The sequence below is a fragment of the Pipistrellus hanaki genome (assembly GCF_964339955.1).
Source record: "Pipistrellus hanaki genome assembly, chromosome: 20".
NCBI lineage: Eukaryota > Metazoa > Chordata > Mammalia > Chiroptera > Vespertilionidae > Pipistrellus > Pipistrellus hanaki.
This window is the reverse complement of record NC_140522.1, coordinates 7,707,958-7,729,427: the sequence shown is the minus strand read 5'-3', so window position 1 is coordinate 7,729,427 and position 21,470 is coordinate 7,707,958. Positions and strand designations below refer to the sequence as shown.

The following is a 21,470-nucleotide window of genomic DNA, read 5'->3' as shown; positions in this document are numbered from 1 at the left end:
ATACACATATACATAGACACATATACATATACATACACACACACACTTAGAGAGAGAGAGAGGAAGGGCTAGAGAGATAGAAACATCAATGATGAGAGAGAATTATAGATTGGCTGCCTCTTGCACGTCCCCAACTGGGGATTGAGCCTGCAACCCCCGGGCATTTGCCCTTGACTGGGTATAGAACCAGGGACCTCCTGGGTTCATGGGTTGATGCTCAACAACTGAGCCATACCAACTGGGCTGAGATTCTTAGGTGATCCCAAGATCTGGGAATCTGGCCTGACAGAGAAGCTGATCTCAGATTCTGTCCAGTGCATTCGAAAGTGGCGAGCCTTAGCCAATGTGGTGGGTCAAGTAGAGAAGTTGCTATTGGAGAAGCTTACTTTCCTTATTTGACTGAACAAGCTGGCCCCACCCCAGTTATAGTGGATGCCAAGAAAGGAATGAGTCTTGTGATGGAGCCTGCGATTGGCTGACTGCTCTGGAGAGGGGTGCCTAGAAGTAAAGGAGGGTGTGGGGTGGATCTCTGGGGCAGTAGGGATCGGGGTGTGAGGAGTTACCCGGAGAGGGTGCTGCCTGCTTCAGGGAATGGGAAGCGTGGACTTCCCCAGGGGAGACGTCTACACAACCCACGGAGGAAGTCCCAGGAGGCACCTGCCCCGCGAGAAGCAATAATGGATGGGCGAGAACAATATTAATGAAGGAGCCTCTGCTCCTTTTATGCCTAAGTCTGTCTTTTCTGCCAAGATCCTGGGGGCATCAGCAAGAGAAGAGGAGGAAGAAAAATGAACACGCCCTCTCTTCTCCGCTGTAGATCCATTAACACCAGTCAGGTTTGAGACTGGACTTTTTTTTTAAACACCTGCAATGAGTCCTGATTACTAAAACCTGGGTGGTTGCTGTCACTAACAGTGACGAAGGACGTGCCCTACACACTACTGATGAGTGAGCAAGAGAGGCCTGATGACCTTGTTGGAATAAAGAGGCTGGAGAAAAATGAAGCTCACTTAAAGGAGTGGTTCCATGACATTTAAGAAGACTTATATGGATCTATTTTTCGCAGTCCCCAATGATGTTAAGAGTTAATCCCCGATTGTTAAGAGTAGATCCCCGATATTTATTTGTGATTGATAGGGTATTATTAGAAAATTAGAATAAAGATAATATAAATCCAATAAGTGAAAAGTTTGTCACGCCAAATACATTACAATAAAAAAAGGTTGTACCAGCCAATATTCATGGTTTTGTGTGACATTCACCCACTCATATTTATAGAAAAGAGTGGATGACACAGTTATCTCATATTATAAAACATAAAAATCTCAGTTTATAGAACTGATACAGAACTATATGGTAATTGTTTTTATTACCATTTTTATTTTTATTTTGGAAAGATGGATTTTTTAGATAGATAGATCTCCCAGAACAATTTTTTTTTAAATGTTTTATCAGTGGATCTGGGGAGAAAACATCAAGAACCACCACATTTTAAGAGCAACACCTAATTTAAGATCTTGTGTAAAGAGCAATAAAATTGTACACCATACTAAGCCCAAACAAAAATGAACTTAAAAATAAACCGATCCATTTACTCACAAACTATCCATAATGTGGCAATCATAAAGTATCTTGTTTCCCCCACAAAACATCTACGGAATGGTGAATTTTGGGGTGACTGCCACATGGGGAAGTTTTGAATCCCTCCTCCATGACATTGGGCAAGTGAGTCTGGCAACCAGAATCTAGAGACTCCAAGTTTATATTTCTGGATTTTATTTCCAGATTGGAAGCCAACGCTCAGTGACCCATCTGACTCACTTATCCCTCAGCTCAGCTCTGCATGCTTGATTCTACGCATGGGGCAAAGGACCGTCTATCCTTCTGGATACTGGGTAAACGTGGGATCTGGACTTGATGTTTTATAACCCTGGGGAGGAAGGGGGTAGGTAAGGATACACTTCGAACACAGACTGACAGGTAAACCACCTTCGCCTTTAAATCCCAAGTTGTTTCTGCCAGGAGAATGGCGGGCGCCAGGAAGGAAAAGCAAACAAATCGCAACGGTGGCAGCAGGGTGGCCAGCCAGCCTCGCCAGGTGTGTTCCCTGCTCACGCCACCACGGAACGCTCGCATGCCAAGCGGGGCTACGTGCAGCCTCTCTCCTGACACCGCACCATTCATCACGGAGCCACTGGGAAGGGAGTCTGAGGGCTTCTGCCTAAAGCTTGCTTTCGGGGGTGATAGGCACTGGTCCAAAGAGACCCTAACCATCTAGATCCCTCTCTCTTTTCTCCTCAGAACGACCGACATAGGCCCGAAAGGAGATGCAACTTAGGGAGGTTGGGAGAGAAGCTGGTGATACATTCAAACCCACGCTCTTTCCATCTCTCCTCTCCTGCTGCCTCAGCTGCTGCTGCTGCTGCTCCCGCTCCTGCCAACACATATGCTCTCTGCCCCCACGGAGGGCCCCCCCGCTGCCAGTTCTCCATCCACTGCCACCACCGGAGGACTCATGCATCCACCGCATCTGTCCTCTGCGGCTCTCCCAGCAACGTCCACCTGTCTGTAAACAGCTCTGGGGGAACTGTGGGACACGCTGGTGAAGGCACGACATGACCAGCAACGTGCTGGTGGCTCCTCGTGCAGAGATGGGACCCCAATAACCAAGAGACTGAGGGAGGGGGATTAGCGAATTCCTCTTGCAAGTCTGCGGACTGAATTGTAATCCTGCATCTGTGTCTCACCAATCAAAAACAGAGTTCCCTTCTTTGGAGAATTTCAGCCAAAGCCATCTTTGAGACAAGGACTTGAAAAATGTCCTAGGGCGGGCACAGAAATGGAAACAGATTGGGAAGATGTTTAGCTAGCAAAGGGGTTAGAGACACAGTAAGCAGAGCCGGGAGGGCACTCCGAGAAAAATTTGAAAGGGAATCATCAAAACACGAGCAGCGGAAACTCAGAAGCAAAGAAACGTAAAGACTCAGAATGCCCAGCAGGAAGACTCTGTACTTCCGCCTGGATTATTCATCTTCCTCCCAGCGTCTGCTGCGCGCAGGGACCCAGTCTCATGGTAGCCTTCACAGCATTGAGTGTGGAATTGAATACTGACATATTGGAGATAGTACTCAATGACTATTTGCCAAATTGGATTGAAAAGTCAATAATCTGCCCCTGACCTTAAAGACCTGTTGCACGAGTACAGAAAAACATGCTGTTGATGTGGGCTTGCATTGCAGGGGAGAGGGGCTTGTCGAGGATAAAAGGAACATGCTTAGCTGATGGCGAGGAATGGAACTGGTGGTAGAACCACCTTCTTTAGACACCTTTAAAAAAGGCTGAGCACATGCTCTTGGGGAGCTCTCTGACAAGGACCGTCCTGTTTCTGTATCTCCTACAGAAGCTCAGGGTATGCCAGGCATTTGGGAGCCCCAAGAGATACCTGGTGAACTGAACTGTGTTACGGCCCAGAGGTGGGCCAACCCAGAAAAATCACCACTCGGCGACAGAGCATGGGATGTCCGTATCTCCATTTGCACATCTAGACAGATGTTCCTAGAAATTTAATTTTCTTCTTTCTCAAAGAGTCAATCATATCACACATGTCTATCTATCTAAAGATACCCAACTCCACATCTATTATGGGTGATACTGTTCTGTTCAGATAATCACTATGTTTATCTATATCAACGTGCATATAGAGGTATGTGATGCAATTGGATCTTTAAGAAAATAGAAAATTAAATTTCTATCTGATTTTATCTCAGCCTCATCCCCATGAGATAGAGAGAAACAGTTTTAATATTTCCATTTAGTGGATTTGGAAATCAGGGAAAGAGAGATTCAGTTATTTGCCTGAGTTAATGGTGGTCAGCAAACTATTGTAGTTGCCAATATCCTGTATATTCAGTTCAGTATATTATTCCCATGACCACACTGCTCCTTTCAACACGTGTAAGATTTTCACATATTTAACCCCCAAGTGAAAAAAAAAATGACAAGTCAGATATAAACAAAGAATCTCAGCATATTAACCCGATAACGTAGGTACCTACTATCTTTCTCAGTACTCACCTCTACTGTAAAAGCACGCACGGGGGCGATGATAAAGGTCGGGTCCTCTGGCCTCTCCTGGTAGACCACGTGGTACCGGGAGATGATGCCATTGGGAGAGCCGGGCTCCGTCCAGTTCAGCAGCACTGAGTGAGCACCCGTGGCATGAGCCCAGGGCGCCTGCAGGTCTTGGGGTGGGGCCTCCAGGGTCCGTGCTGAGGTCCACAGACTCGTCACCGAGCCCCTGGAGTTCCGGGCTCTGACCTGGTATTCGTAGGGTGTGAACGGCCTCAGGGTGCCCGCAGCATCGGTGAATCTGAAGGCTCCTTCCGACCAGACAAACACCAGGGCCTCCTCGTCAGAGCCAGCAGGACGTCTGAAAGGAAACCCAGGCAGTCAGGGACAACTGCACACTTCAAGGCCAGATAGAGGCGGACATGGCTTTGTAGGAGATTTTGGTATCAAGTCAACTTTTCAACAGTCTCTTCCTCATATCATGATGGCAGGAGACCAGAGAGAAGAGTTCACCTGATCAAATGCCATTTTCAAAATATGATTTAAACATATAAATATATCTGGCTAATCTTAAAAAGGGAAACATTACCCATAATCATATTTTCTGGTATTAACTCCCAGACTTAAAAAAAAAATTATACATGCAAATACAGGGTGTGCCCCCCCCCCCCCCCCAATGTAGACATTAAGAACACTGTTTCTAATGCTTATAATTAAGGATCCTATATAATAAAAGCCTAATATGCTAGAGGTCCATTCAACCAATCAAAGTGTAATATGCTAATGATATGCTCAGACTGCTCAACCACTCACTATGACATGCACTGATCACCAGGAAGACAGATGCTCAGACTGGTAGGTTAGCTTGCTGCTGGAGTCTGGCTGATCAGGATTGAGCCCAACAGGCCTGACACACCTTGATGCCCTCCAGTGTCCCTCCCCAGCCACGATCGTGCACTGGTGGGGTCCCTTGGCCTGGTCTGTGCTCTCTTGCAATCCGGGCATGTCAGAGAGCTGGTTTAGGCCCAATCCCACAGGCCAGACCAAGGGACCCCACGGGTACACGAATTCGTGCACTGGATCTCTAGGTAATTATAATTAAGGATTAATTCCAATGGGTTAAATCTATGTAGGTTTGTACATGAGGCAGATACCAGGTACTTGGTGGGCCACTGGGAGTGATCCATTGTAATGGTGGGTCACAGGGCTCCCAGCCCAGGTCTCTGCTCATGGAGTGTCTTCAAGGGTGTTTGCTAGGAATGTAATCCGCAAGCAAACATACGGACTTCTATGGGGAGATAACATTTTCCATTTTGTCTGGCTTCAACCTTCCTGTGACAATTCAATTAATTTATTAAACTATTGTTAATCCCCCCACTGAGATGTAGCCATGGTTGTCATAAAACTGACATTCTTAAAAAAGGCCTGAATGTGTGAATTTAAAAAATGTATACCACATAAGAGATGGAGTATTATGATGTTAGTCTCAAGTTTTATTCACTGATACAACCAAAGAGTGCAGCCTGGTTAAGAATTTCTTATCACTACTGCATAGTTAATACATTCATGCTGCGGTGAGGTAAGTATTTTATCTGTGGTGTTAAAAACAGAATATCTCGTGTCTGATAAGCTCTGAACAGAAGAGGCTGGCCAGGCCACAACTATTCCCTAGTTTAGTTAAGATTTGGGCTTCAACTGTTCATTTAATGGGACGTGTTTCCTCTTGAGCTCTCTGTGGGGAGAGAGATCACATTTTAAGATCTCTGAGTAGCCAAATGGCTGTGCTGTGCTTAAACTCATCTGGGAGACACTTCAATAATACACTTTTCCAACGAGAGTTCATTTAGTCTGGCTTAATACTAGGAGAAAAAGCAAAGTAAGTTTTAAAACTAAGCACTGCATACTTGAAAAGGGAGTCACCCTGATGCTGTCTCACTGGAACAGCCTTTTAAAGAGCTCCCTGCAGCCTGTCAGTCACTTAGCCTCCAGGCTATCAGATTGACTGTCATGGGGCCACAGTGTTTGTGCTCGTCACCCTGACTTTACTTAACAGTGACCCCGAAGTGCAAGAGTGATGCTGCCACCTCAGATATGCCCAGGAGAAGCCGTAAAGTGCTCCTACCAGTGAAAATTGTGAGGGTGGTGAGATAGTTTAATAGGGAGATTGAGAGAGTCCTCACTGACTAAGTTTTATGACAGCATCTGTAATAAGAAAAGCATAATATGCTAATTAGACTGGACATCCTTCTGGACAATCTTCCGGATGAAGCCATGGCTGCAGGGGAAGCCTGGGCCCCTCCCGGGTGCCAGAGGGAAGCCGGTGCCAGCAGTCAAGGGAAGGAAGGCCTGGTCTTGCATGAATTTCGTGCACCGAGCCTCTAGCACTGTTATAATTGCTCTACTCGATTAGTTATTGCTGTTAATGTCTTACTGTACCAAATCTATAAATTAAACTTTACCATCACTATGTATGTGTAGGGAAAAATTTATCATAGACAGGGTTTGTGACTATCTGTGGTTTCAGGAATCCACTGGGGGCTGTGTGTGAGTGTGTCCTGAAACATATACCACTTCCATAAAGGAGAACTACTGTATCAAATAAATAAGAAAGCTAAACAGAAGCAACCACAGTTACAGTCTTGTCCATACTGGGTTACTGTTTTGTTATTGCTTTTTAAAATCATAAACATCCTATCTCTGTTTTGGGGCTGATACTTCTTAATGGGATGATAACACTGACAACAGAAGGGAATTACTGCCCTGCCAGTGTGGCTCAGTGGTTGAGCATCGACCTATGAACCAGGAGGTGATGGTTTTACTCCTGGTCAGGGTACATGCCCAGACTTCAGGCTGGATTTCCAGGGTGGGGCGTGCAGGAGGCAGATCATCAGTGATTCTCATCAGTGATATTTCTCTCTCTCTCTCTCTCTCTCTCTCTCTCTCTCTCTCTCTCTCTCTCTCTCTCTTTTCCTCTCTGAAATCAATAAAAATATACTTAAGAGAATTATTGAGGAGAAATCATTGAGGAAGGAGGAAAGTTTGCAGAGAACGGAGTGACACACGTTTTCAAAATGAGATTGGCAAATAGGTTTTCTCCAACTTAATGAAAACATCTGCCTAGGCCAAACCCCGGCTTTGGGTTGAGCCAAATGTGTCTCCTTTGGTGGGGCTGGAAGACAGAGACGGTGCAGGATGAAGCAGAAATTGCAAGCCGTAACCTCCCCAGAAATGCTGCGGGCTTGTGGCCGCAACTCCATAAGGAGCTCTGAGCAGTCCCAGGATGAAAGCAAACTCTGTCTGCATTCCATTTCCGTCCTCACGAATTCCGCAGCTATCTGAGAAAAATGGGACACTGTTGTTGTCTAAGCACATTTAGGCTTCGGCCCGGATCGCCAGGCGAGTGATGCATGCCCGCGCAGGTGAACGCGGTGATTGTATCTGGCGGCCCTGCGCGCCATTTCCATTTTCACTTTAAATAAAAAACAAAATGTATCTGTGTCAGGCAGTGCCCTTCCCCGGTACTCGGCGGCATCACGCGGGCCACAATTATGATTGCGGAGTGATTGTGTCACATTGCAGGAAGGTTTATTGCTTCTGAGCTGGCAAGACAGTCACACATCCCGCTGCATATTACTCTTTAGATCATTGTTTGCCTGTGACGAGAATAATCAAGTGCCATCAAACGCTGTCAAATTCAATTTACAGTATTTTTCATCGGAGCGGGCTTTCCGCGTCCTGTTCCCTGTTTTCCTGCTCACGAGCTTTATTTACAAAACCGGCAGAGTGGAGCCACGTCCCGGTTTGGAGCAGACACTTTCATTTCCCTCCATCCAGGGTAGGAATCGGACGTGGTTCTCTCATGCAATCAGCGTTAAGGGCAGGGGTCTTCAAACTATGGCCCTCGGGCCACATGCGGCCCGCAGAGGAGTCTGATCCGGCCCGCCAGGTTTTTTGGGCAGTGAGCGCAGCTGAGGTGTTACAGTAGGAATTAGTAGTTCATATAGTCCGGCCCTCCAGCTCTCTGAGGGACCGTGATCTGGCCCCCACTTTAAAAAGTTTGAGGACCCCTGGTTAAGGGGATGAAAGAAACCCACTCCAAGCAGGTGGCCAGCTCAGAGCCCTCACAAAGGTGCTCAGCGTGAAAGGAAAAGGCGCATTAGCCATGTTTACAGGTGCGTATGCATGTGAGTCAGAACTATGCCTCCTCAGCCCGGCCGGTGTGGCTCAGTGGCTGAGTGTCAACCCAGGAACCAGGAGGTCACGGTTCAATTCCCGTTCAAGAGCACATGCTCAGGTTGTGGGCTGGATCCCCAGTGGAAGGCGGGCAGGAGGCAGCCGATCCATGATTCTCTCTCATCATTGATGTTTCTCTCTCTCTCTCTCCCTTGCTCTCTGAAATTCCTATGGAAACAGAAAATGCATGGAATCGCTCACATTCTTAAAGAATTACACATGACAGTGATGGTCCATGTTACCTGTGGATGAAGTAGTGGGTGATGACTCCGTTTGGCTTTCTGGGCGGCATCCATGTAACCTCTATGCGAGCAGACCCCAGGGCCCTAAGAACAGGGGGGCTCAGATCCATTGGGGCCGCTTCCGATGTTCTGACCAACGTCCCACTGCTTACTCCACAGCTTCCTTGAGAAAAAAAAAAAAATCAAGACCTTTAGTAACTTACCACGCAGGGAGAAAATTTACATATGCATACAGAAGGATAAGGATATGGTGAAAATCATTTAATATAAACTTTCATATACACATTTCTACACCTATTTTAGGTGAGTACTATAAACCTCTACAGAATGTGAAAATTGAAATTCAGAATCATTTTGGAAGATTTAGTAATTAATTAACCACACCATTACAGAGGCATAGGTAAGAAAGTTGATGCTTGTCTGAATTGAGGTTCCTCTAGTCCAGTGGTTGGCAAACTCATTAGTCAACAGAGCCAAATATCAATAGTACGGCGATTGAAATTTCTTTGGAGAGTCAAAATTTTTAAACTTAAACTTCTTCTAATGCCACTTCTTCAAAATAGTCTTGCCCAGGCCATGGTATTTTGTGGAAGAGCCACTCTCAAGGGGCCAAAGAGCCGCATGTGGCTCATGAGCCGCAGTTTGCCGACCACGGCTCTAGTTCATTATAGTCCTAGCAACAAAGCGATAATGTGATTAATTTTTTTTTCTTTCTTTTGCTGAATTTCTTAAGTTGTGACCTACACATCTTCTATGCTCTTAATCATTTTTTATTTTTATTTTTTGGCGAGTATTTTAAAAGAATGATCATCTCTCAACATATAGGAATCAAACAATTAACGTGAAGGATATTGGATCTTCATAGCCTAGATGGAGGAACCCAGAGGGATAGAGGTTTATTTTACATGTAAATCAGGGGAACATCAAAAAAAAGCTATTTCCATGTTGGTTTGCTGAAGAGCAGATCAGGGACAGCCATACCCTTCAAACTGAAAGGCCTTGGTCTGGTTTGCACAGAGAAGTGGGCAAACTGAGTCACACTTTCAGAAGGAAAGGAGAGCAAAATCACTCACCCGCTCATCCTAACCACTTCTAAGGGAACTAGTACTCATCTGATGCACAAAATAAACTAACAAACAAGACAGAAACAGAATCACAGATGCAGAGAACAGACCAACAGCTGTCAGAGGTGAGGGGTCGGGAGGCTGAATGCAAAAGGGGGAGGGATTAAGCAAAGAAAAACTCAGAGACACAGACAACAGTCTGGAGATTATCAGAGGGAAGGGGTGGTGGAAGTAGAAGTGGGTAAAGGGGGGATAACTGGTGATGGAAGGAGACCTGACCTGGGGTGGTGAGCATATAATGCAACATATAGATGATGTGTTATAGAATTGTACACCTGAAACATAGAATTGTATGAACCAAAGTCACTGCAGTAAATAAAACAAAAACAAAACATGAAAACAAAACAAAAAAACAGAAGTTCTATCCTAGCTGGTCTGGCTCAGTGACAATTTGTGGACTGAAAGGTCTTGGGTTTGATTCCAGTAAAGGGCACATGCCCAGGTTGTGGGCTTGACCCCCAGTAGGGGGCGTGCAAGAGGCAGCCAATCAATGATTCTCATCATTGATGCTTCTGTCTCTCTATCCCTCTCCCTTCTTCTTTGAAATCAATAAAAATATACTTAAAAACAAAACAAAAAAACCCTCGAAGTTCCTATGGGACATGTAACACAGTCTTATATTCAACATTTCTTTAACCTAAGATGAAATACACTAATATGAGTTACATTTTTCCTTTTCTTAGCAATTGGGTATTATGTAATATAGAAAATTTAAGGGAGAAGAGAGTGAGAGAGGCAGATGATTTCACTGACCACTAGTCTAAGCCATACAGCTCAAGGTGACAGCTTATGTACATGAGATAGAGGTCAGGAAAATACCTTAAAATATCTACAACTGACTGGTAACTCAACTTCTAAATAATGCTCCCCTTCCCACGAGACTCTCCTGAATAAAATTTAAATAGAACCAAGGTGACCACATTGCCCACGTAGTTTTTGTAATACCCAATTTGTCTTCGACTGCCAGTGATCCCTCTATGCGATGCAGGTGTTTCTCCTTTCAAGGGCCTGATAAAACAAGACTTTGCAAAACCACTATTTTAATTCTGTATTTAAATATTCATGATTTAATGTGCAGAAATGCATAATGCTCCACTCAATGCCAGGCACTGATTTTTCTGGGTAAATAGCTCAGGACAAATGAGAAATGAAATGTTAGCCTTTGTCTTTGAATTACGAATCTATTCCTTCTTTTTCTAAATATATGAAATGCTTTTTTCTTTTTTTTTTCCATAAAAGCCCAGAACAAGTGTCTGAAAGACATTCACCATTTTGACACGCTTGTATCCTTATCTCATACGGTGTAAATGGAGCCAAATTTCCCAGCAGGACGGACTGATGCTGACCCACAAAGGAGGTGACAGGTGCCACGCTGCCAGCATTGAGTAGGACACTGTACTCCACGGGCATCTGGGGGATCAGTATCCCTTTAGAGAGAAAGAGAGAGAGAGAGAGTAAACACATATGTGTATGCTGCACAGAATGGCCAACAAATGTCTGCCTCTTAAGAACAACATATATTTAAACTTTTATAACATAAAGGCATTTTATTGCTTAGTATAGCAATTAATAACGGCATGAAACATAAAGTGGGAAATACTAGAATGCATATTCCAAAGTAATAAATGGGCATCACCATTTAAAAAAAACACACACACAAATGAAGTATAACGGTTCTTTTCAAAGAGATCCCCCACAGGCAAATAACTGCAAAGCACATTTCACCTCTTAAAAAGGCAATTGGAAATGGTGTCACATGCTTTCTTAGGCTTACTCTTAAGGTATAGAGTATATATCCCCACCACTTTCGCTTGTGACAATAATTCTTCTGTAGGCATTGTGTACGCATCCGGTATGACACGGATCTTTGACATAACAGCCCATAAAGTATCCAAATCAGAATCTACCTGGAGAATTCCCACGCATTAATTACGGAGTCAGGACAGTCCACTCTGTCAGTGAGACTTATGGATGCGAATACATATGGAATTTGGGTTTGAAACTATCATTTTTCACAATGCATCCCAACGAAAGGTCTTGTCATGTAAGCCTCTTTGAAATCCAGTCACATGATTTAATGTCTGTAAGCGTTTTTTGGTCACGCTCACCATACACACTGGCTCAAGGGGAGGAATCGGCCTTGAATGAGGAACATAGTAAGCTTTCCCATGAAATTTTCTCCTTGATCTGATGATCACAACATGTGTGGGTTTAATTATTTATCTTTGTGGTCCTTAAGTGTAACTTTGTCGCAGAAACAATGAAATCTACAGCACAAGACTGAGCCCACTAGTTGAGGTCTGAAGAATGGAACATGGTCTTGCTTTTGGCAGCTCTAGCCTCAGTGGACAAAGGCACAAGAGGCAGTACAAAAGGGAGATGCGGGGAACTTGTGAAACAGGTAAGAAGAGAAGTCTCTGAAGGAAATCCTGATCGCAGGCAAAGGACTGGCCACGTGTTTCCTTTGGAAAAGTGCTAGATTGTGCTGCACTCAGACCAAGAATTTTAACTTTAATTGTAGAACCTCCTTGTTAAACCACCTTTTAAAAAAAAAATGTCTTATTGATTTTTTACAGAGAGGAAGAGAGAAAGATAGAAAGCTAGAAACATCGATGAGAGAGATACATCGATCAGCTGCCTCTTGCACACCCCCTACTGGGGATGTGCCTGCAACCATGGTACATGCCCTTGACTGGAATCAAACCTGGGACCTTTTAATCCGCAGGCCGACGCTCTATGCACTGAGCCAAACCGGTTCCGGCTAAACCACCTTTTACATTTTAATCCTCACCCGAGGATATTTTTCCATTGATTTTAGAGAGAGGGAAAGACAGAGAAACAGCAACGTGAGAGAAACACATTAACTGGCTGCCTCCTGCACCTGACCTGACCAGGGCCCGGGCTAGGGAGGAACCTGCAACTGAGGTCCGTGCCCTTGACCAGAATAGAACCTGGGACCCTTCGGTCCACAGGAGGACACTCTATCCACTGAGCCGAACTGACTGGGGCTTTTACATGTTAAATGTAAAGCTTCCTGCACACCCACTCCTGGGGATCAGGCCTGCAACCAGGGCAGGGAATCCAATCAGTGATCTCCTGGTGCACTTGACGGTGCCGAACCCACGGAGCAGCCCTGGCTGGCTAGACACAGTCCTGATCTAGCTTTAAACATGGCTAGCCAGAGCTCCAACCTGCAAAAACACTTTCCACATCCTGGCTAATCCAAAGTCAATGTCCTTCCCATACGTACACCTGGGAGGTGTGGAGGCAGAAAATGCTCCCTGACGCAGCGAGCATGTCAAACAGTGGCATGCGTGCAGGAAGGAGGCCCCTCCACTGTCACAACTTACAGGACCATGACAGGACAGCCCCCCATGGCCCCCCAACCCTGTGCCATCGGGAAGGAGTCTGAACCTGCCCAGCCCCCTGGTATTCCGATGGTGAGATGGATAGAAGTGGGCATGCTTGGGAAAGTCAGCTGGGATGTCCCGAGACCAGGTGAGCCCCTGAGTTCATGCATTTGTGTCAGACCACGAGGATCAGTGGAAACGCAAGTGAGCTAATCTACTCTAAGTGCCCATGGCAGCGGCGATATTTGGTGTCAGAGCTCCCGTCGCCCGGTGACAGGCTGCCATGGCCCATTTCCTGGCACGCTAAAGAACAAGGGCCCGTTGGTTAATATTCCTCGCAGGGCCCCTTTCATAATTTACAACAACTAGATGCTGAGAGGTTATTTAACATTTATGAAGTTAAGATGTAATCAGGAAAACCCTGATTATCTTTACAAATACAAAAGTTAAATTATTCCATCTCTCTCTCTCTCTTTCTCACTCTCTCTGGTTTCATTTCGTACTTTACAAGGGGACGAGTCAATCAGTCCTTTAAAAAAATATTTTTTTAAGAGTGGGAGCAGGAACAATTCTAACAAGAAAAACGATTAATTCAGCTTGATAGTCTCTTGCACTTCAAAACGTTGGTTGCACTTAACATACTGCTTTTAAGAAGTCAGCCTAGCTGAAACCGGTTTGGCTCAGTGGGTAGAGCGTCGGGTTGTGGAATGAAAGGCCCCGGGTTCAATTCCGGTCAAGGGCATGTACCTTGGTTGTGGGCACATCCCCAGTAGGGGGTGTGCAAGAGGCAGCTGGTCGATGTCTCTCTCTCATCGAAGTTTCTAACTCTCTATCCCTCTCTCTTCCTCTCTGAAAAAAAAAAAAAAATCAATAAAAATATATTTAAAAAAAAAAAAAGAAGTCAGCCTACATCCATTCTCTTTGGTCCAGGTGGGAATAGCACGGTTACATTCTCTTGGGGGTGTGAAAGTGAAACACACATCCGTTCCGTCTACAAGGGCATCTTACATAGTCTGTGTAATAGCTGCCATCTTGTGCACTCTGTCCTATTTCACAGCATTGCTCTTGGCAGGAAGTACAACGCCTCATTCTCTACAACCCTCACAGTGTCCAGAATCAGGCGTTACCTGTGGGTGGGGTTCAGGAAACATTCTCATGCCAGTGACAATGAATGAATGAATTAATCTATCCAAAGGCAAATGAACTGCATCCAGGAAGACTGAGCTACACGTACAATGACCCTAATGGGTTACTGGTGAACTACCCTTGAACTACTTTGCCCTCGTTCAGGTGCACAACATCTACAGCCAAGTTTGTGAGCTTTTGATCGGTATCAGATTGAATGCAGAAAAATAATCATTCACTTCCCGCACTGTTTACACAGGAAAACAGTGAGAAAATATAGCACCGTGGTTGTGACCACCGAATTTGGAGTCAGACTCATTGTGACTCGGCTCTGACCACGATGTGACTAACCAAGAAAAATAGCTCATCACATCCACATTGACTTTCCTCCTTAGTAATATAGGGGAGACCATAGGCCACTACAAGATGCACTGATCAGTCACTGAGATATGTGTTAATTTTGTACAAAAATGCCAGTACATATCAGAACTCAATACAACAAGATTTAGTAAACTCCCATAGCAGAGGAAACAAAAGCAAAGCAAGCAAGTGGGACCAGAGCAAGCTAAAAAGCTTCTGTCCAGTAAAGGAAACCACCAACACAATGAAAAGACAGACTAGGAAATAGGAGGAAATACATATCAGCTACATACATGATAAGGGTTAAATATCCAAATATACGAGGAACTTACACAACTCAATAGCAAAACCAGCAACAACAAAAGCAAGCAAACAAACAAATAAAAATAATCCAATTTAAAAAATGGATAAAGGACATGAAGAAAAAAGATACACAAATGGAAGGGTGCAATCCTTCAATTATTAATAAGGTCTGAGGATCTAATGCATAACCTGGTCACTGTATTTAAAAACACTTGTTCTATGCTAAAAGAGAATTGAAGTATTCTAATAAAAATATGCAAATAAACAAAAATCATTAATATGAGCTCTACATTACTCCTGAAACTCACCACTGCTTGCCACTGGATTATAAGCAAAGTGAAACACTTGCCAATGTGGAATCACCCCATTAATGCAACTTGGATTCTTAGAAATCTGAATGCCCATTTTACCTTTAAATGGACAACATCTGATCTAATACACTGCAGCCAGTGATCTAAAAGATCGCCAAGTGGCCCAGGGTCTACAGAAAGGCCTTACTGGGGCTAGTTACCCTTCGATCAAAACTTGATTAATAAAAAACATTTATATTCCTAAGCAATATTAACTGAAACTTCTCAGTAGAAGAACTGTCGCCAGTCCTTTTCTTTAATGAACTCAGAGATACATGTGGAAGGCAAGCACAAGTATTCCGACATCATGCCTTAAGCCTAAATAACTCACCATCTTTACGGAGAAAAAGTGTGTGCTAAGTGCGATGACACTGTTAATTAGAACATGATTAAGGGCTAGCAGAGTTCAAAATACAGACATCACCTTGATAAATGAGAAAGGCTCATTACTGCATCCAGAGCTTAAATAATTCTGAATGTTTAGATTCTCAAACAGCAGGGAGATCCGTCGCCATTATTCTGAGTCAACCATTTGTGTACCATGAAGTGATTTGCTCCCTCATTTTCTATACATTTTCACCCATTAAGGCAGCGTGGATCCACTGGTCTCTCTCTCTCTCTCTCCCTCTTTTTTTTTTTAATAAATATATCTTATTGATTTTTTTACAGAGAGGAAGCGAGAGAGATAGAGAGCTAGAAACGTCGATGAGAGAGAAACATCGACCAGCTGCCTCTTGCACACCCCCTACTGGGGATGTGCCCGCAACCAATATACATGCACTTGACCGGAATCGAACCTGGGACCTTTCAGTCCGAAGACTGATGCTCTACCACTGAGCCAAACAGGCTTTGGCATGGTCTCTTTCATTATCAATGTGTGAGTCCTGACCCAAGGCTCAGAGCTGGTGAGAGGTGGGAAGACATGTTTGGGAATGAATAAACCAACCTGGTCTCCATCGTCTACAGATCTGAATAGTAAGGGCCAGCATGGACCCAGTGCCTGCGAGATGTTTTGCAAAATGCTGTCTGGCTGACTTCACAGAATAGCAATGCAGAGTAGCATTTAATCTCTCTTTTTACAGAGAGCAATCTCAAGATACCTGTAAACTGAAAACCCACTTAATTGCTTAGGTTTTTTCTATAGACAACCAACCACCTTGACTTAGTTCTCTGAGCAATTTACTTGTGTGAGATCCCTCTGACCATACAGACCAAAAACGAAAAAATATACATAAAAAACCTCACCCAGTTAATTTTCCCACTATTTTTACTTTGGACATTCAAAGGAGACTGGATTATGTTTTTGGAGAATCAGTTTTACTGGGTGTGGTGATTTATAGTCCCTAATCTCTCGGAACCTTTAAAAAAGGTTTAGCTTCCTCAATTCCATCTAAGAATTTCTTTAAAAAATATTGATTTTAGAGAAGAAGGGAGAGGGAGAGAGAGAGAGAAACATCAATGATGAAAGAGAATCATTGATTGGCTGCCTCCTGCACAATCCCCACTGGGGATTGAACCCACAACCCAGGCATGTGCCCTGACCGGGAATCGAACCGTGACCTATTGGTTCATAGGTCGATGCCAATTGGGCTATCCAGGAGATTCTTACTCAGTAAATGTGGGGTTGAGTCGCTGTCTTTGCACAAGATTCCAGGTGATTCTTAAGCTCATTCAGATTGAGAAACTCCAGGTATGGGTAGCTGGGCCCATTTCTCAGCTCTGCCTATGATGTAATATCTTGTAATGGCAGGAGGCTCTGATCTATACCTACACAACTCCTGACTGTGAGCAAATAAACAGTTCCCAGTCACAACAGATTTGTTTTCTTCCTGTTTAAAATATATATTTGTGGCAATCCAGGAACAGAAAAATATTTTTATTACCCCAATCAAAACCCAGCATGAGGTACTTCCCAGTAAAATCAACCGCAGATTATACACGAGTCAAAATCACCTGCCTATTTACTGAGTTCGAAATCCTTCTAGGCACCGGGAAAAGAGTGTAATTTAAGATTTTAATCTTTCCATATATTACAGGGCTCCTGTAATGGATTTTGTGCATCTGAAACTAAAAGATTGACAGGTCTGGATATTATAGATTTATTAACCATTGGTTACACGGGCAGAGTTAGTGTGTAAACCTTTTCTGCAATAGCCCCAGGGCTGGGTTAGAATGAGCAATTTCTGCAAAGCTTGTGGTAGACAAGAGTTAAAATTCTATTAAAGAAGCAAAAGTTGTATTATATGTCACGATGATCCTTTTCTAAATGGAAACATTTTTCATTAAACGCAGATATAGGATGTTGAACTCAAACAAAAAAATGGCAAAATACTGGGAAATATGAAAGAATTCTTAAAAATGGACTAACCCACTCCTGCTGTTTTATCGTCATGAAAATGGAGGCCTTGGGACCTAGCAAATGTTGGAGCAAATACATTTTTAAAAAGAGAGTAATTAAAGGCAAAAATAATTATTTGAAAACCACTGCCACTACCTAGAATATTTCAAACCAGATAATGCCAATGATATATATTACCTCATTTCGTCTTTATAAGGACCCTATACATGCAGGAACTGCCATTTTCTCATTTTATAAATGGGGTGACATCAAGTCAGAGAGAAAAAAATTCGGGTTTAAGGTGGCATCGCTCTGATCTGAATCCTCATTTTCTCATTCACCCCACTTTGGGTGTCTTAAAAGAAAAAGGTTTCTAAAATCCTTACAAAGTATGAAGTCTTCGGATGATCAATGGCCACTTATGCGGGTGATGATGTGAAAAGCGCAGGTGCCTTGGTGAGCCAGGGACCTGCCTGGTCACATGGCTCTCAGAGTCTATCAGGGGTCCTCAAACTTTTTAAAGTGGGGGCCAGATCACGGTCCCTCAGAGAGCTGGAGGGCCGGACTATATGAACTACTAATTCCTACTGTAACACCTCGGCTGCGCTCACTGCCCAAAAAACCTGGCGGGCCGGATCAGACTCCTCTGCAGGCCGCATGTGGCCCGCGGGCCGTAGTTTGAAGACCCCTGGTGGTCTGAATGTGAGAACCCGCCAGCCAATAGGGTGGACCTGGTGTCAGACAGCTCTGTTTGGCCTCATTTTCTGTGACATGAAAACACGATGGAACTACTAAAATGCCAAGGAGCAATATGCCGAAGGTGGCAAGACAGCGCTGCTATTCTGAGAAAGCAGAAATCAGTGCATTGATATACGTGTGAAGCAGCAGACATTTTTTAGGCTCTGGTACTTGAAATAAAGTGTTGCTTTGACAGACTAACATATATCTGTGTATTTATATGTCTCTATCTACACACCTAAACCTGTATCTACCTACATGTAGGTATTCCTATATAACTTACGCATGCATAGCTGCAAAAGTGTAGCTTGGATTATTTTGTTTATAATACTCAGGAAACAGGATTTCCTTCTGATTTCCAAAATTCACATACATAAAATCTTTACTTGCAATTAAAGTTATCTAAATTGCATGCATGCACGCGGACGTGTGTGAGCGCGCACACACACCAACACACACAGTATTTATTATATTTATTTATTTACCTGGTGGGATCCAAGCTACGAATATGGAGTAAGGCCCTATCACGGTGATATTGTGTGGAGGCGGGATTTCCTCTGGCGTCAGGAGAGGTGTTTGTACAAGGTACTCATCACTCACACTACTGCCGCCTCCAGTGGTGGCTTCCAGCTTGTAACTGTATCTAAATCAGAAAACAAAAAATGCTGCAAGGCAATGCACGCAGGAGAGATCTGAACGAATGAAGGTCGCTGGTTTTTCTACCCACCCTGAGTCCTAAATTTGCAGCAACTGTAAACTCCTTGTTCCCTGTTCAGAAACTGTGCCATTGACTAGGTAGTTGATCTAGCATGGGCAGGATTGCCTGCAGATAATCACTATTTCTGTCCCTCCTCACTTTATTTTAAATAATATATTTTTATTGACTTCACAGAGGAAGGGAGAGAGAATCATGAGTGATGGGGCAGAATCATTGATTGGCTGCCTCCTGCACATCCCACATTGGGGATCAAGCCTGCAACCTGGGCATGCGCCCTGACCTGGAATGGACCTGTGTCCTCCTGGTTCATAGGTTGATGCTCAACCACTGAACCACTTTATTTTTGACCTTCTAGCAACCCATTGCTTTTCTTCAAGACTCCAGGAGCACCTTGGAGTGTGCTAGTACACTGTAGAGGATACCAATTAATCTTCCCCATTTTTAAATGGGTTAGAGTTCAGGGAAATATGTTTAGAGGAAGATGTTTCTAAATTGATCTGCCATTCTCTACAATAAAACTAAATTGATCTTTATTCTCTGCAATGAAGCATCTGTTGATCTAAAATATATCTTGTCTCTGCTGAGAAATGAATTGCAAATAGGTGGATTTCTCCACTAAAACCACTCAGGTCTATAGATAGTGTAGCAAACAGAGAAAACATTGTACCAGAAGAAAAGGTAGTTGACGCAAAACAAAACTCTTTAAATTTCTTTTAGTGCTAGTTTAGGAATGCATATCTTTGAAGATATGATTATTTTTAAGGTTTAATACTTTGTGTGTGTTTTTTTTTAATATACTTAAAAAATGCTCATGCTTTCGAGTCATCCAGAAGAAGTATCCTGAAGACTAACATAATGAACGAGCTCTTGGATCATTGACATCTGAAATGGATTCAATGATCTCATCAGGTATTCAATGGCTAATGAATGAGGAGATTAACGAATTAATTGAATATTGTTTCAGCAGGAGATACACTCTTTTCAACCCTGAAAAAAAAACCTAAAAATCTAACTGCTTGATTGGCAAAGTTTGCTCTTCGCTTACCTGCTGTTGGGCGCCAGGTTTTGGTCAGTGAAATGCTGGTCCTTGCTGCCCCCCAGGAAAACCGATGTCCCGTTACGGATCAACTGATACTGAGAAATGAGGCCGTTGGGCCTTTCCGGCGGGCTCCAGTATAATTCCACGGCTGTGGAATTGATGATAATGTGTCGAGGTGTCGCCCACACGCCTGGCAAAAAAAAAAAAATAATAACACAAGGAGGTTTCAGTGTTAGGATACAACACACACCTCATCAATGTCATAGCATATTCAGAAGCTCTTATCTGTTGTTAAACAAATCTCATGGTGAACGAGAAGATATTTTTACTTTGGAAGGGAAATGCATAATTGAGAGCATATCTATATCTATTGATATAGCTATCTAAATTTTTAAAATTATATTATATTGATTTTTTTATAGAGAGGAAGAGAGAGGGATAGAGAGTCAGAAACATCAATGAGAGAGAAACATTGATCAGCTGCCTCCTGCACACCCCCTTCTAGGGATGTGCCCGCAATCAAGGTATATGCCTTTGAACGGAATTGAACCTGGGACCTTTCAGTCTGCAGGACGATGCTCTATCCATTAAGCCAAACCGGTTTTGGATATCTATCTATATTTTTATTGTTTTATTTTATTTTTGAATTGCCCTTAAGGAGTGAATGTCATCCAAGTAGGGATGCGAAATTTCTCTGCTGTGGCTGCTACTCTGAATGTGCTGGTAATCAAGACCTGAGGGAATAGGTGAAAGCAACATAGCCTAGTATTTACCTGAATTACCCACATCACCAAATAAGCTTCCTTTCTCTCTGCCTCTCTGACATGTGCTGTTGCTTTTACTCCTTTCTCTCGGCCAGTCCTTCCACCCCCACAGGCTCCGTTTCCCCTACTGGGCCTCCAAGTGGCTTAGTCCTCAGAGACACAGGTCATCCATCACCTTACCTCTTCCCTCCCTTCCTCTCCTTTTCACTCCTCTTTCCCAAAACTCACTTTCTACGTGATCTCCACGCAGTCTCGGTTTTCTGGATCATCTGCATGCGGAACACGCCCAAGTGCCAATCACAAGACTGAAGCTCTCTCCCCAGCTTCAGCCTCATGAATCTAACTGTCTACTTGACACCTCCATTTGGATGACTAATTACATATAGAAAACTTCAGACATCCAAAATGGAACTCCGGGTTTTCCTGTCTACAATAGATGTTGTCCGTCTATTGGGCCAAAAAAGTTATTCTAGAGGCTTTCACTTGTCGCACCCTCAAATGCAATCTATCATCAAGTCTTGCAAGTTCTACCCTGAAGGCATATTGTTCTCTATATTTTACTGCCAAATTTAATTTTAATATTTATAAAAGTGCATTATCCTTCTTTCTCTGTATATATATATATATACATCTCAATGCAATCTTTTTTAAATAGTAGATTTTTATTGATTTCAAGAGTAAAGGAAAGAGAGATACCCTGTTTCCCTGAAAATAAGAC

At 43.5% G+C, this 21,470-nt stretch overlaps 1 protein-coding gene across 1 annotated transcript in view; it reads right to left on the bottom strand.

Moving 5' to 3' along the window:
- Positions 1-21,470, bottom strand: part of USH2A (usherin) — a gene marked incomplete at its 5' end in the record, with an annotated part of 394,535 nt that overhangs the window by 46,772 nt on the left and 326,293 nt on the right. The window contains 5 exons of the mRNA XM_084868505.1: positions 4,075-4,429; positions 8,544-8,706; positions 10,936-11,094; positions 18,717-18,874; positions 19,995-20,178. Coding sequence (XP_084724631.1) covers positions 4,075-4,429; positions 8,544-8,706; positions 10,936-11,094; positions 18,717-18,874; positions 19,995-20,178 — 1,019 coding nt within the window. The remainder of the gene's footprint in view (positions 1-4,074; positions 4,430-8,543; positions 8,707-10,935; positions 11,095-18,716; positions 18,875-19,994; positions 20,179-21,470) is intronic.